At 48.7% G+C, this 15,865-nt stretch overlaps 1 protein-coding gene across 1 annotated transcript in view; it reads left to right on the top strand.

The window, feature by feature from the left end:
- The window catches only part of LOC139751132 (transient receptor potential cation channel subfamily M member-like 2), a 136,796-nt gene that overhangs the window by 83,968 nt on the left and 36,963 nt on the right, over positions 1 to 15,865 (top strand). Inside the window, exons 20-21 of the mRNA XM_071666232.1 lie at positions 767 to 979; positions 13,206 to 13,456. Of these exons, the coding sequence (XP_071522333.1) occupies positions 767 to 979; positions 13,206 to 13,456 (464 nt within the window). The remainder of the gene's footprint in view (positions 1 to 766; positions 980 to 13,205; positions 13,457 to 15,865) is intronic.

The raw sequence follows: 15,865 nt of genomic DNA, 5'->3' as shown, positions 1-15,865 counted from the left end.
CCCCCCACACCACCACGCCTATGTCTGCATGACATCTCAACCCCCACACCACCACGCCTATGTCTGTATGACATCTCAACCCCCACAACCTCCACAGCACCACGCCTATGTCTGTATGACATCTCAACCCCCACAACCCCCACACCACCACGCCTATGTCTGTATGACATCTCCACCCCCACACCCCCCACACCACCACGCCTATGTCTGCATGACATCTCCACCCCCACAACCCCCACACCACCACGCCTATGTCTGCATGACATCTCAACCCCCATGCCACCACGCCTATGTCTGCATGAAATCTCAACCCCCACAATCCCCACACCACCACGCCTATGTCTGCATGACATCTCAACCCCCATGCCACCACGCCTATGTCTGCATGACATCTCCACCCCCACACCCCCCACACCACCACGCCTATGTCTGCATGACATCTCAACCCCCACACCACCACGCCTATGTCTGTATGACATCTCAACCCCCACAACCTCCACAGCACCACGCCTATGTCTGTATGACATCTCAACCCCCACAACCCCCACACCACCACGCCTATGTCTGTATGACATCTCCACCCCCACACCCCCCACACCACCACGCCTATGTCTGCATGACATCTCCACCCCCACAACCCCCACACCACCACGCCTATGTCTGCATGACATCTCCACCCCCACACAACCCCCACAACCCCCACAGCACCACGCCTATGTCTGCATGAGATCTCGACCCCCACTACACTGTGTGTGTGTGTCGGCAGGACCCGTACCTGGAGCTGCTGGTGTGGTGTATCCTGAGTGGTCGTGGTAAGCTGGCCAGACACGTGTGGCGGAGGTGTAACTCACCACTGTGCGCCACCCTGGTGGCCTCCTGCCTCTACCGCTCCCTCTGGCGCTCCCTGGGCGCCACCATGACCGACCTCCGCCACCAATACCACCGATACAAGGACGACTTCGAACACCTGGCTGTTGATGTGAGTGTGTCAGGGGGGGTTGTACTGCACGTACAGGGAGTTGTACACTCGTGGGGCCAACATCCACTACACTCATATGTTCAACTGTTAATGAGTACAGTCACCATTCATGTTGTTATGAGTACAGTCACCATTCATGCAGTCATGAGTACAGTCACCATTCATGCTGTCATGAGTACAGTCACCATTCATGCTGTCATGAGTACAGTCACCATTCATACTGTCATGAGTACAGTCACCATTCATACTGTCATGAGTACAGTCACCATTCATGCTGTCATGAGTACAGTCACCATTCATGCTGTCATGAGTACAGTCACCATTCATGCTGTCATGAGTACAGTCACTATTCATACTGTCATGAGTACAGTCACCATTCATGCTGTCATGAGTACAGTCACCATTCATGCTGTCATAAGTACCGTCACCATTCATGCTGTCATGAGGACAGTCACCATTCATGCTGTCATGAGGACAGTCACCATTCATACTGTCATGAGTACAGTCACCATTCATGCTGTCATGAGTACAGTCACCATTCATGCTGTCATGAGTGCAATCACCATTCATGCTGTCATGAGTGCAATCACCATTCATGCTGTCATGAGTACAGTCACCATTCATGCTGTCATGAGTACAGTCACCATTCATGCTGTCATGAGTACAGTCACCATTCATACTGTCATGAGTACAGTCACCATTCATGCTGTCATGAGTACAGTCACCATTCATGCTGTCATAAGTACAGTCACCATTCATGCTGTCATGAGTACAGTCACCATTCATGCTGTCATGAGTACAGTCACCATTCATGCTGTCATAAGTACCGTCACCATTCATGCTGTCATGAGGACAGTCACCATTCATGCTGTCATGAGGACAGTCACCATTCATACTGTCATGAGTACAGTCACCATTCATGCTGTCATGAGTACAGTCACCATTCATGCTGTCATGAGTGCAATCACCATTCATGCTGTCATGAGTGCAATCACCATTCATGCTGTCATGAGTACAGTCACCATTCATGCTGTCATGAGTACAGTCACCATTCATGCTGTCATGAGTACAGTCACCATTCATACTGTCATGAGTACAGTCACCATTCATGCTGTCATGAGTACAGTCACCATTCATGCTGTCATAAGTACCGTCACCATTCATGCTGTCATGAGGACAGTCACCATTCATGCTGTCATGAGGACAGTCACCATTCATACTGTCATGAGTACAGTCACCATTCATGCTGTCATGAGTACAGTCACCATTCATGCTGTCATGAGTGCAATCACCATTCATGCTGTCATGAGTGCAATCACCATTCATGCTGTCATGAGGACAGTCACCATTCATGCTGTCATGAGGACAGTCACCATTCATACTGTCATGAGTACAGTCACCATTCATGCTGTCATGAGTACAGTCACCATTCATGCTGTCATGAGTGCAATCACCATTCATGCTGTCATGAGTGCAATCACCATTCATGCTGTCATGAGTACAGTCACCATTCATGCTGTCATGAGGACAGTCACCATTCATGCTGTCATGAGTACAGTCACCATTCATGCTGTCATGAGTACAGTCACCATTCATACTGTCATGAGTACAGTCACCATTCATGCTGTCATGAGTACAATCACCATTCATGCTGTTATGAGTACAATCACCATTCATGCTGTCATGAGTACAGTCACCATTCATGCTGTCATGAGTTCAGTCATCATTCATGCTGTCATGAGTACAGTCATCATTCATGCTGTCATGAGTACAATCACCATTCATGCTGTTATGAGTACAATCACCATTCATGCTGTCATGAGTACAGTCACCATTCATGCTCTCATGAGTACAATCACCATTCATGCTGTCATGAGTACAGTCACCATTCATGCTGTCATGAGGACAGTCACCATTCATGCTGTTATGAGTACAGTCACCATTCATGCTGTCATGAGTACAGTCATCATTCATGCTGTCATGAGTACAGTCATCATTCATGCTGTCACGAGTACAATCACCATTCATGCTGTTATGAGTACAATCACCATTCATGCTGTCATGAGTACAGTCACCATTCATGCTGTCATGAGTGCAGTCACCATTCATGCTGTCATGAGTACCGTCACCATTCATGCTGTCATGATTACAGTCACCATTCATGCTGTCATGAGTATAGTCACCATTCATGCTGTCATAAGTACAGTCACCATTCATGCTGTCATGATTACAGTCAAAATTCATGCTGTCATGAGTATAGTCACCATTCATGCTGTCATAAGTACAGTCACCATTCATGCTGTCATGAGTACAGTCACCATTCATGCTGTCATGAGTATAGTCACCATTCACGCTGTCATGAGTAGTCACCATTCATGCTGTCATGAGTACAGTCACCATTCATGCTGTCATGAGTACAGTCACCATTCATGCTGTCATGAGTACAGTCACCATTCATACTGTCATGAGTACTGTCACCATTCATGTTATGAGTACAGTCACCATTCATGCTGTCATGAGTACAGTCACCATTCATGCTGTCATGGGTACAGTCACCATTCATGCTGTCATGAGTACTGTCACCATTCATACTGTCATGAGTACTGTCACCATTCATACTGTCATGAGTACTGTCACCATTCATGCTGTCATGATTACAGTCACCATTCATGCTGTCATGAGTATAGTCACCATTCATGCTGTCATAAGTACAGTCACCATTCATGCTGTCATGATTACAGTCAAAATTCATGCTGTCATGAGTATAGTCACCATTCATGCTGTCATAAGTACAGTCACCATTCATGCTGTCATGAGTACAGTCACCATTCATGCTGTCATGAGTATAGTCACCATTCACGCTGTCATGAGTAGTCACCATTCATGCTGTCATGAGTACAGTCACCATTCATGCTGTCATGAGTACAGTCACCATTCATGCTGTCATGAGTACAGTCACCATTCATACTGTCATGAGTACTGTCACCATTCATGTTATGAGTACAGTCACCATTCATGCTGTCATGAGTACAGTCACCATTCATGCTGTCATGGGTACAGTCACCATTCATGCTGTCATGAGTACTGTCACCATTCATACTGTCATGAGTACTGTCACCATTCATACTGTCATGAGTACTGTCACCATTCATGTTATGAGTACAGTCACCATTCATGCTGTCATGAGTACAGTCACCATTCATGCTGTCATGGGTACAGTCACCATTCATGCTGTCATGAGTACAGTCACCATTCATACTGTCATGAGTACTGTCACCATTCATGTTATGAGTACAGTCACCATTCATGCTGTCATGAGTACAGTCACCATTCATGCTGTCATGAGCACAGTCACCATTCATGCTGTCATGAGTACAGTCACCATTCATGCTGTCATGAGTACAGTAACCATTCATGCTGTCATGAGTACAGTCACCATTCATACTGTCATGAGTACAGTCACCATTCATGCTGTCATGAGTACAGTCACCATTCATGCTGTCATGAGTACAGTCACCATTCATGCTGTCATGAGTATAGTCACCATTCATGCTGTCATGAGTATAGTCACCATTCATGCTGTCATGAGTACAGTCACCATTCATGCTGTCATGAGTATAGTCACCATTCATGCTGTCATGAGTATAGTCACCATTCATGCTGTCATGAGTAGAGTCACCATTCATGCTGTCATGAGTACAGTCACCATTCATGCTGTCATGAGTATAGTTACCATTCATGCTGTCATGAGTATAGTCACCATTCATACTGTCATGAGTACAGTCACCATTCATACTGTCATGAGTACAGTCACCATCATCCATGTATGGATGTGCATGACTAACACTAACTGACACATACTAGCATCATACATATATGTATGTGCATGACTGACACTGACTGACACACATTAGCATCATCCATGAATGTATGTATGTGTATGAGTGACACTGACTGACACACAGTAGCATCATCCATGTATGTATATGCATGACTAACACTAACTGACACATACTAGCATCATCCATACATGTATGTGCATGACTGACACTGACTGACACACATTAGCATCATCCATGAATGTATGTATGTGTATGAGTGACACTGACTGACACACACTAGCATCATCCATATATGTATGTGCATGACTGACACTGACTGACACACATTAGCATCATCCATGTATGTATGTGCATGACTGACACTGACTGACACACACTAGCATCATCCATGTATGTATGTGCATGACTGACACTGACTGACACACACTAGCATCATCCATGTATGTATGTGCATGAGTGACACTGACTGACACACACTAGCATCATCCATGTATGTATGTGCATGACTAACACTGACTGACACACACTAGCATCATCCATGTATGTATGTGCATGACTGACACTGACTGACACACACTAGCATCATACATGTATGTATGTGCATGACTAACACTAACTGACACATACTAGCATCATCCATATATGTATGTGCATGACTGACACTGACTGACACACATTAGCATCATCCATGAATGTATGTATGTGTATGAGTGACACTGACTGACACACACTAGCATCATCCATGTATGTATGTGCATGACTGACACTGACTGACACACACTAGCATCATCCATGTATGTATGTGCATGACTGACACTGACTGACACACACTAGCATCATCCATGTATGTATGTATGTGCATGACTGACACTGACTGACACACATTAGCATCATCCATGTATGTATGTGCATGACTAACACTAACTGACTCATACTAGCATCATCCATACATGTATGTGCATGACTGACACTGACTGACACACATTAGCATCATCCATGAATGTATGTATGTGTATGAGTGACACTGACTGACACACACTAGCATCATCCATGTATGTATGTGCATGACTGACACTGACTGACACACACTAGCATCATCCATGTATGTATGTATGTGCATGACTGACACTGACTGACACACACTAGCATCATATATGTATGTATGTGCATGACTGACAATGACTGACACACACTATATAATCCATGTATGTATGTGCATGACTGACACTGACTAACACGCACTATATAATCCATGTATGTATGTGCATGACTGACACTGACTAGCACGCACTATATAATCCATGTATGTATGTGCGTGACTGACGCTGATTGACACACACTAGCATCATACATGTATGTATGTGCATGACTGACACTGACTGACACACACTATATAATCCATATATGTATGTGCATGACTGACGCTGATTGACACACACTAGTATCATACATGTATGTATGTGCATAACTGACACTGGCTGACACACACTTATCATCATCCATGTATGTATGTGCATGACTGACACTGACTAACACGCACTATATAATCCATATATGTATGTGCATGACTGACACTGACTGACACACACTATATAATCCATATATGTATGTGCATGACTGACACTGACTGACACACACTATATAATCCATGTATGTATGTGCATGAATTGACACTGACTGACACACACTATATAATCCATATATGTATGTGCATGACTGACACTGACTGACACACACTATATAATTTATGTATGTATGTGCATGACTGACACTGACAGACACACACTATCATCATCCATGTATGTATGTGCATAACTGACAATGACGGACACACATACACTATCATCAGCCATGTATGTATGTGCATGACTGGCACTGACGGACACACATTATGTATGTATGTATGTGTATGACTGACACTGACTGACACAGACTAGCATCATCCATGTATGTATGTGCATGACTGACACTGACTGACACACACTATCATCATCCACGTATGTATGTGTATGACTGACACTGACTTACACATACTGTAATCATGTATACATGTGCATGACTGACACTGACTGGCACACACTGTGATCACGTATGTACGTGCATGACTGACAATGACGGACACACACTAGCATCATCCATGTCATCTTCCTCCATCCTCATATGCACCTGGACCACCATACCCAGGTGTCGCTCCCTCCCGCACCCGTCAGCCCTCATCCATCTGCTCAGGTCATCCACCGCGCCACGACCGAGGAGAGGAATGAAGGAAGTCGGTGGAGGAGAGGAAGGCAATTTGGATGAAGGCAAATCTGCCAGAAAATAGTTATAAATGGATGGGAGGAAATATGGAATACAAAGTCTTCAATATGATATGAGGAATTTAAGAGAAAGATGAAGGAAATTTTTTAAAAAAAAGGTAAAGAAACTAATTTAGAAGGAGATGAGTGTATAGCAGCAAGTCTGAGGGAGAGCTAGTGAGAAAGATGAAGTCTGGGGGAGTGCTAGTGAGGAAGATGAAGTCTGGGGGAGTGCTAGTGAGGAAGATGAAGTCTGGGGGAGTGCTAGTGAGGAAGATGAAGTCTGGGGGAGTGCTAGTGAGAAAGATGAAGTCTGGGGGAGTGCTAGTGAGGAAGATGAAGTCTGGGAGAGTGCTAGTGAGGAAGATGAAGTCTGGGGGAGTGCTAGTGAGGAAGATGAAGTCTGGGGGAGTGCTAGTGAGAAAGATGAAGTCTGAGGGAGTGCTAGTGAGAAGGATGAAGTCTGGGGGAGTGCTAGTGAGGAAGATGAAGTCTGGGAGAGTGCTAGTGAGGAAGATGAAGTCTGGGGGAGTGCTAGTGAGGAAGATGAAGTCTGGGGGAGTGCTAGTGAGGAAGATGAAGTCAGGGGTAGTACAAGTGAGGAAGATGAAGTCAGGGAGAGTGCTAGTGAGGAAGATGAAGTCTGAGGGAGTGCTTGTGAGAAAGATAAAGACAGGGGGAGTGCTAGTAAGGAAGATGAAGTCTGGGGCAGTGCTAGTGAGAAAGATGAAGTCTGGGGGTATGCTAGTGAGGAAGATGAAGTCTGGGGGAGTGCTAGAGAGGAAAGATGAAGTCTGGGGAAGTGCTAGTGAGGAAGATGAAGTCTGGGGGAGTGCTAGTGAGGAAGATGAAGTCAGGGAGTGGTAGTGAGGAAGATGAAGTCTGGGGGAGTGCTAGTGAGGAAGATGAAGTCAGGTGGAGTGCTAGTGAGAAAGATGAAGTCTGGGGGAGTGCTAGTGAGAAAGATGACGTCTGGGGGAGTGCTAGTGAGAAAGATGAAGTCTGGGGGAGTGCTAGTGGGAAAGATGAAATCTGAGGGAGTGCTAGTGAGGAAGATGAAGTCAGGGGGGTGCTAGTAAAGAAGATGAAGTCTGGGGGAGTGCTAGTGAGGAATGATAAAGTCTTGGGGAGTGCTAGTGAGGAAGATGAAGTCTGGGGGAGTGCTAGTGAGGAAGATGAAGTCAGGGGGAGTGCTAGTGAGGAAGATGAAGTCTGGGGGAGTGCTAGTGAGGAATGATGAAGTCTGGGGGAGTGCTAGTGAGGAATGATGAAGTCTGGGGGAGTGCTAGTGAGGAAGATGAAGTCTGGGGGAGTGCTAGTGAGGAAGATGAAGTCTGGGGGAGTACTAGTGAGGAAGATGAAGTCTGTCCGAGTGCTAGTGAGAAAGATGAAGTCTGGGGGAGTGCTAGTGAGGAAGATGAAATCTGAGGGAGTGCTAGTGAGGAAGATGAAGTCAGGGGGAGTGCTAGTGAGGAAGATGAAGTCTGGGGGAGTGCTAGTGAGGAAGATGAAGTCTGGGGGAGTGCTAGTGAGGAAGATGAAGTCTGGGGGAGTGCTAGTGAGGAAGATGAAGTCAGGGGGAGTGCTAGTGAGGAAGATGACGTCTGGGGGAGTGGTAGTGAGGAATGATGAAGTCTGGGGGAGTGCTAGTGAGGAAGATGAAGTCTGGGGGAGTGCTAGTGAGAAAGATGAAGTTTGGGGGAGTGCTAGTGAGAAAGATGAAGTCTGTCCGAGTGCTAGTGAGAAAGATGAAGTCTTGGGGAGTGCTAGTGAGGAAGATGAAATCTGAGGGAGTGCTAGTGAGGAAGATGAAGTCAGGGGGGTGCTAGTGAAGAAGATGAAGTCTGGGGGAGTGCTAGTGAGGAAGATGAAGTCTGGGGGAGTGCTAGTGAGGAATGATGAAGTCTGGGAGAGTGCTAGTGAGGAAAGATGAAGTCTAGAGGAGTGCTAATGGGGAAAAATGAAGTCTGGGGGAGTGCTAGTGAGGAAGATGAAGTCAGGGGGAGTACTAGTGAGGAAGATGAAGTCTGGGGGAGTGCTAGTGAGGAAGATGAAGTCTGGGGGAGTGCTAGTGAGGAAGATGAAGTCACGGGGGTGCTAGTGAGGAAGATGAAGGCTGGGTGAGTGCTAGTGAGGAATGATGAAGTCTGGGGGAGTGCTAGTGAGGAAGATGAAGTCTGGGGAAGTGCTAGTGAGGAAGATGAAGTCAGGGGGAGTGCTAGTGAGGAAGATGAAGTCTGGGGGAGTGCTAGTGAGGAATGATGAAGTCTGGGGGAGTGCTAGTGAGGAAAGATGAAGTCTGGGGGAGTGCTAGTGGGGAAAGATGAAGTCTGGGGGAGTGCTAGTGAGGAAGATGAAGTCAGGGGGGGGGAGTACTAGTGAGGAAGATGAAGTCTGGGGGAGTGCTAGTGAGGAAGATGAAATCTGAGTGAATGCTTGTGAGGAAGATGAAGTCAGGGGGGTGCTGGTGAGGAAGATGAAGTCTGGAGGGAGTGCTAGTGAGGAATGATGAAATCTGGGGTCTTTTGAGGAAGATGAAGTCAGGGGGGTGCTGGGGAGGGGAAAATAAGTCCTGGGGAGTGCTAGTGAGGAATGATGAAATCCCGAGGAGTGCTTGTGAAAAAAGAAGAAGTCAGTGGGTGCTGGTGAGGAAGAGAAGTCTGGGAGGAGTGCTAGTGAGGAAAGATGAAGTCTGGGGTAGTGCTAGTGGGGAAAGAGAAGTCGGGGGAGTGCAGTGAGGAAAGATGGAGTTTTGAGGGAGTGCTATGAGGAAAATGTAAGACTGGAGGAGTGCTAAGAGAAAAGAGAAGTCTGGGGAGTGCTATTTAGGAAGATAATCAGGGGAATGCTAGTGAGGAAAATGAAGTCAGGGGGGGGCTAGTGAGGACGATGAAGTCCGGGGGAGTGCTAGTGAGGAAAGATGAATCTGGGGGAGTGGATAGTGAGGAAGAAAAGTCTGGGGGGGGTGCTAGTGAGGAAAGATGAAGTCTGGGAGGGGCTATCTAGTGAGGAAGATGAAATCTGAGGGAGTGCTTGTGAGGAAGATGAAGTCAGTGGGGTGCTGGTGAGGAAGATGAAGTCTGGAGGGAGTGCTAGTGAGGAAAGATGAAGTCTGGGGTAGTGCTAGTGGGGAAAGATGAAGTCTGGGGGAGTGCTAGTGAGGAAAGATGGAGTCTGAGGGAGTGCTAGTGAGGAAAGATGAAGACTGGAGGAGTGCTAATGAGAAAAGATGAAGTCTGGGGGAGTGCTAGTGAGGAAGATGAAGTCAGGGGAGTGCTAGTGAGGAAGATGAAGTCAGGGGGGTGCTAGTGAGGACGATGAAGTCCGGGGGAGTGCTAGTGAGGAAAGATGAAGTCTGGGGGAGTGCTAGTGAGGAAGATGAAGTCTGGGGGAGTGCTAGTGAGGAAAGATGAAGTCTGGGGGAGTGCTAGTGAGGAAAGATGGAGTCTGAGGGAGTGCTAGTGAGAAAGATGAAGTCTGAAGGAGTGCTAGTGAGGAAAGATGAAGTCTGGGGGAGTGCTAGTGAGGAAGATGAAGTCAGGGGGAGTGCTAGTGAGGAAAAATGAAGTCTGGGGGAGTGCTAGTGAGGAAAGATGAAGTCTGAGGGACTGCTAGTGAGGTAAGATGAAGTCTGAGGGAGTGCTAGTGAGGAAAGATGAAGTCAGGGGGAGTGCTAGTGAGGAAAGATGAAGTCTGGGGCAGTGCCAGTGAGGAAAGATGAAGTCTGGGGAGTGCTAGTGAGGAAAGATGAAGTCTGGGGCAGTGCCAGTGAGGAAAGATGAAGTCTGGGGAGGGCTAGTGAGGAAAGATGAAGCCAGGGGGTGCTAGTGAGGAAAGATGAAGTCTGGAGAGTGCTAGTGAGGAAAGATGAAGTCAGGGGGAGTGCTAGTGAGGAAAGATGAAGTCTGGGGCAGTGCTAGTGAGGAAAGATGAAGTCTGGGGGGGTGCTAGTGAGGAAAGATGAAGTCTGGGGGAGTGCTAGTGAGGAAAGATGAAGTCTGGGGCAGTGCTAGTGAGGAAAGATGAAGTCTGGGGGGGTGCTAGTGAGGAAAGATGAAGTCTGGGGGAGTGCTAGTGATCAAAGGTGAAGTCAGGGGGGTGCTAGTGAGGAAGATGAAGTTTGGGGGAGTGCTAGTGAGGAAAGATGAAGTCTGGGGCAGTGCTAGTGAGGAAAGATGAAGTCTGAGGGACTGCGAGTGAGGAAAGATGAAGTCAGGGGGAGTGCATGTGAGGAAAGATGAAGTCTGGGGCAGTGCTAATGAGGAAAGATGAAGTCTAGGGGAGTGCTAGTGAGGAAGATGAAGTCTGGGGGAGTGCTAGTGAGGAAAGATGAAGTCTGGGGGAGTGCTAGTGAGGAAAGATGAAGTCAGGGGGGTGCTAGTGAGAAAGATGAAGTCTGGAGGAGTGCTAGTGAGGAAAGATGAAGTCTGGGGGAGTGCTAGTGAGGAAGATGAAGTCAGGGGGAGTGCTAGTGAGGAAATTGAAGTCTGGGGGAGTGCTAGTGGGGAAGATGAAGTCTGGGGGAGTGCTAGTGAGGAAAGATGAAGTCTGGGGGAGTGCTAGTGAGGAAGATGAAGTCTGGGGGAGTGCTAGTGAGGAAGATGAAGTCTGGGGGAGTGCTAGTGAGGAAGGTGAAGTCTGGGGGAGTGCTAGTGAGGACGATGAAGTCTGGGGGAGTACTAGTGAGGAAGATGAAGTCTGGGGGAGTGCTAGTGAGGAAGATGAAGTCGGGGGAGTACTAGTGAGGAAGGTGAAGTCTGGGGGAGTACTAGTGAGGAAGATGAAGTCTGGGGGAGTGCTAGTGAGGAAGATGAAGTCTGGGAGAGTGCTAGTGAGGAAGATGAAGTCTGGGTGAGTGCTAGTGAGGAAGATGAAGTCTGGGGGAGTGCTAGTGAGGAAGGTGAAGTCTGGGGGAGTACTAGTGAGGAAGATGAAGTCATGGGGAGTACTAGTGAGGAAAGATGAAGCTTGGTGGAGATGGCAAGTGATAAGAACTGACTGGAGATGATGGTGACAGACGTGTGTTGGTACAGGAGAGATACAAGTAAGGATACAGAGGAATACAGTGAGACATTATACTGGAGGATGGAGAAAGAACACTAAGCTGTTGTGGGTGTGGAGAGGCTGGCAGTGTAAGGTGGAGTAGGGAGGAAGATGGTGGAGAGTAAAGAGCTATGGAGTGGAGCTAGAAAGTGTGTACGGAAGCACTAGACAATAATGGTCATGTACTTCATGAGTGGAGTTAAGGAAGGACATGTAACGCCGGGAAGGTGTGTGTGTGTGTGACAGCATTGTGCTTCGTCGTGTTCACAGGTTAAGTTTTGGTTCCTCCTTCGTATGATTATATTTTCTGATGTTTGTAGGAAGATGACAGAGAAATGGTATGTCATCCCATAACATCATTGTTGTAGGTAGAACCTATCTCAGTTGTTGTTGTCGTTGATGTTCGTTCATGAAGCATTTTCCTCGAAAACTTATAGTTTCTCTGTAGCGTGGCGGTATTGTATTAGTTTACAATCTATAGTTTCTACTGTGTTGGTCAGGAACACTAAAAGTTGTCTTTCAATATTTATACTGATAAATGGACAGGTAGATAGATAAATGGACAGGTAGATAGATAAATGAGATCAACAGATAACTAGTTATTGTTTCCGTTCAGCATCTTTTTTTTTGTGAAACAGTTTCCAGGCTTCACTGTCCCCTCCACGTCTGTTGTGGTCGCACTGTCTCGCTAAATGTTTGGTTGTGAGATGATGTGAGAGGCCCATACTGACCAGGGGGTCAGTGGTGCTCCAGCTGGGTGAGAGACTCATACTGACCAGGAGGCCAGTGGTGCTCCAGCTGGGTGAGAGGCTCATGCTGACCAGTAGGCCAGTGGTGCTCCAGCTGGGTGAGAGGCTCATACTGACCAGGAGGCCAGTGGTGCTCCAGCTGGGTGAGAGGCTCATACTGACCAGTAGGCCAGTGGTGCTCCAGCTGGGCTCTTGCCTGCCAGTGTTGCTGTCGTAGCTCATGACGTGTTCATCATATTGTGTGATGTCTACCCCATGACTGGCCTGACCCATGTAACCATGTCCTCCTCCACAGCTACTGGCCATCTGCTTTGAGGAGGACGTCGTCAATGCCATGAGTCTGTTGGAGCAGCGGAACGTCCGGTGGGGTGAGGTGGACTGCCTCGAGCTGGCCTTCATGGCCAACGATATGAACTTCATCTCCACACCAGCGGCGCAGGCCTGCATAAACCTCAACTGGCAGCGAGGCATGAGCAGGGCGCCCTTCTACGCCGTCATCGTGGCCAACATCTGTCCGCTCCTCATATTTTGGAGGCGTCTGTTCTGGTGAGTGTACCATGCTCCTCCCTCCCTCACACAGGTACCCCAGCATGTACCATGTACTTCGTATGTGTCGTCGCAAGAGTGGAGGTGTTGGTCCATACTTCCTGCCACACGTCGTACTGATCCTCAGGTTCACACGTGACCCTCCAGCGTGTGGGCAGACACCCCAGCGTTGTGGGCTCAGCCCTGCGCTGGGCCTGGATGACCCGCTGCCTCCACACACACACACACACACACACACACACACACACGATGACGTTACACTGAAGGACGTGAGAGCAATAGAGCTCTTAATGAATGGTATGTTGGGTGTACTGATGGCGTGGTGAGGGAGATGGTGATGAGGGGAGGAGGTAAACTGGCGTGGTGAGGGAGATGGTGATGAAGGGGAGGAGGTAAACTGGCGTGGTGAGGGAGATGGTGATGAGGGGAGGAGGTAAACTGGCGTGGTGAGGGAGATGGTGATGAGGGGAGGAGGTAAACTGGCGTGGTGAGGGAGATGGTGATGAGGGGAGGAGGTAAACTGGCGTGGTGAGGGAGATGGTGATGAGGGGAGGAGGTAAACTGGCGTGGTGAGGGAGATGGTGATGAGGGGAGGAGGTAAACTGGCGTGGTGAGGGAGATGGTGATGAGGGGAGGAGGTAAACTGGCGTGGTGAGGGAGATGGTGATGAAGGGGAGGAGGTAAACTGGCGTGGTGAGGGAGATGGTGATGAAGGGGAGGAGGTAAACTGGCGTGGTGAGGGAGATGGTGATGAAGGGGAGGAGGTAAACTGGCGTGGTGAGGGAGATGGTGATGAGGGGAGGAGGTAAACTGGCGTGGTGAGGGAGATGGTGATGAAAGAAGGAGATAAACTGACGTGATGAGGGAGATGGTGATGAGGGGAGGAGGTAAACTGGCGTGGTGAGGGAGATGGTGATGAGGGGAGGAGGTAAACTGGCGTGGTGAGGGAGGTGGTGATGAGGGGAGGAGGTAAACTGGCGTGATGAGGGAGATGGTGATGAGGGGAGGAGGTAAACTGGCGTGGTGAGGGAGATGGTGATGAGGGGAGGAGGTAAACTGGCGTGGTGAGGGAGATGGTGATAAGTGGAGGAGATAAACTAACGTGTTGAGGGAGATGGTTATGAGGGGAGGAGGTAAACTGGCGTGGTGAGGGAGATGGTGATGAAAGAAGAAGATAAACTGACGTGGTGAGGGAGATGGTGATGAGGGGAGGAGATAAACTGACGTGTTGAGGGAGTTGGTTATGAGGGGAGGAGGTAAACTGGCGTGGTGAGGGGAGATGGTGATGAGGGGAGGAGGTAAACTGGCGTGGTGAGGGAGATGGTGATGAGGGGAGGAGGTAAACTGGCGTGGTGAGGGAGATGGTGATGAAAGAAGGAGGTAAGCTGACGTGGTGAGGGAGATGGTGATGAGGGGAGGAGGTAAACTGGCGTGGTGAGGGAGATGGTGATGAAGGGGAGGAGGTAAACTGGCGTGGTGAGGGAGAATGGTGATGAGGGGAGGAGGTAAACTGGCGTGGTGAGGGAGATGGTGATGAGGGGAGGAGGATAAACTGACTTGGTGAGGGAGATGGTGATGAGGGAGGAGGTAAACTGGCGTGGTGAGGGAGCTGGTGATGAGGGAAGGAGGTAAACTGAGGTGAGGAGTGGTATGAGGAGGAGTAACTGGGTGTGAGGGAGAGTGGTGATGAGGGGAGAGGTTAAACTGGGTGGTGAGGGAGATGGTGATGAGGAGGGGAGGAGGTAAACTGGCGTGGTGAGGAGATGGTGATGAGGGGAGGAGGTAAAACTGGTGTGGTGAGGGAGATGGTGATGAGGGAGGAGGTAAACTGGCGTGGTGAGGGAGATGGTGATGATGGGGAGGAGGTAAACTGGGCGTGGTGAGGGAGATGGTGATGAGGGGAGGAGGTAAACTGGCGTGGTGAGGGAGATGGTGATGAGGGGAGGAGGTTAAAACTGGAGTGGTGAGGGAGATGGTGATGAGGGGGAGGTGGGTAAACTGGCGTGGTGAGGGAGATGGTGATGAGGGGAGGAGGTAAACTGACGTGGTGAGGGAGATGGTGATGAGGGGAGGAGGTAAACTGGCGTGGTGAGGGAGATGGTGATGAGGGGAGGAGGTAAACTGGTGTGGTGAGGGAGATGGTGGTGAAGGGAGGAGGTAAACTGGCGTGGTGAGGGAGATGGTGATGAGGGGAGGAGGTAAACTGGCGTGGTGAGGGAGATGGTGATGCGGGGAGGAGGTAAACTGGCGTGGTGAGGGAGATGGTGATGAGGGGAGGAGGTAAACTGGTGTGGTGAGGGAGATGGTGATGAGGGGAGGAGGTAAACTGCTATGAACTTGATGTGGGGAACGTGTATGGAAGGTTGGGGGACGTGGTCAAGTGCCTCATGACTGGGCGAATATGGAAGA

The sequence above is a fragment of the Panulirus ornatus genome, chromosome 11 (genome assembly GCF_036320965.1).
Source record: "Panulirus ornatus isolate Po-2019 chromosome 11, ASM3632096v1, whole genome shotgun sequence".
Classification (NCBI taxonomy): domain Eukaryota; kingdom Metazoa; phylum Arthropoda; class Malacostraca; order Decapoda; family Palinuridae; genus Panulirus; species Panulirus ornatus.
This window is presented reverse-complemented; position numbering and strand designations above follow the sequence as displayed.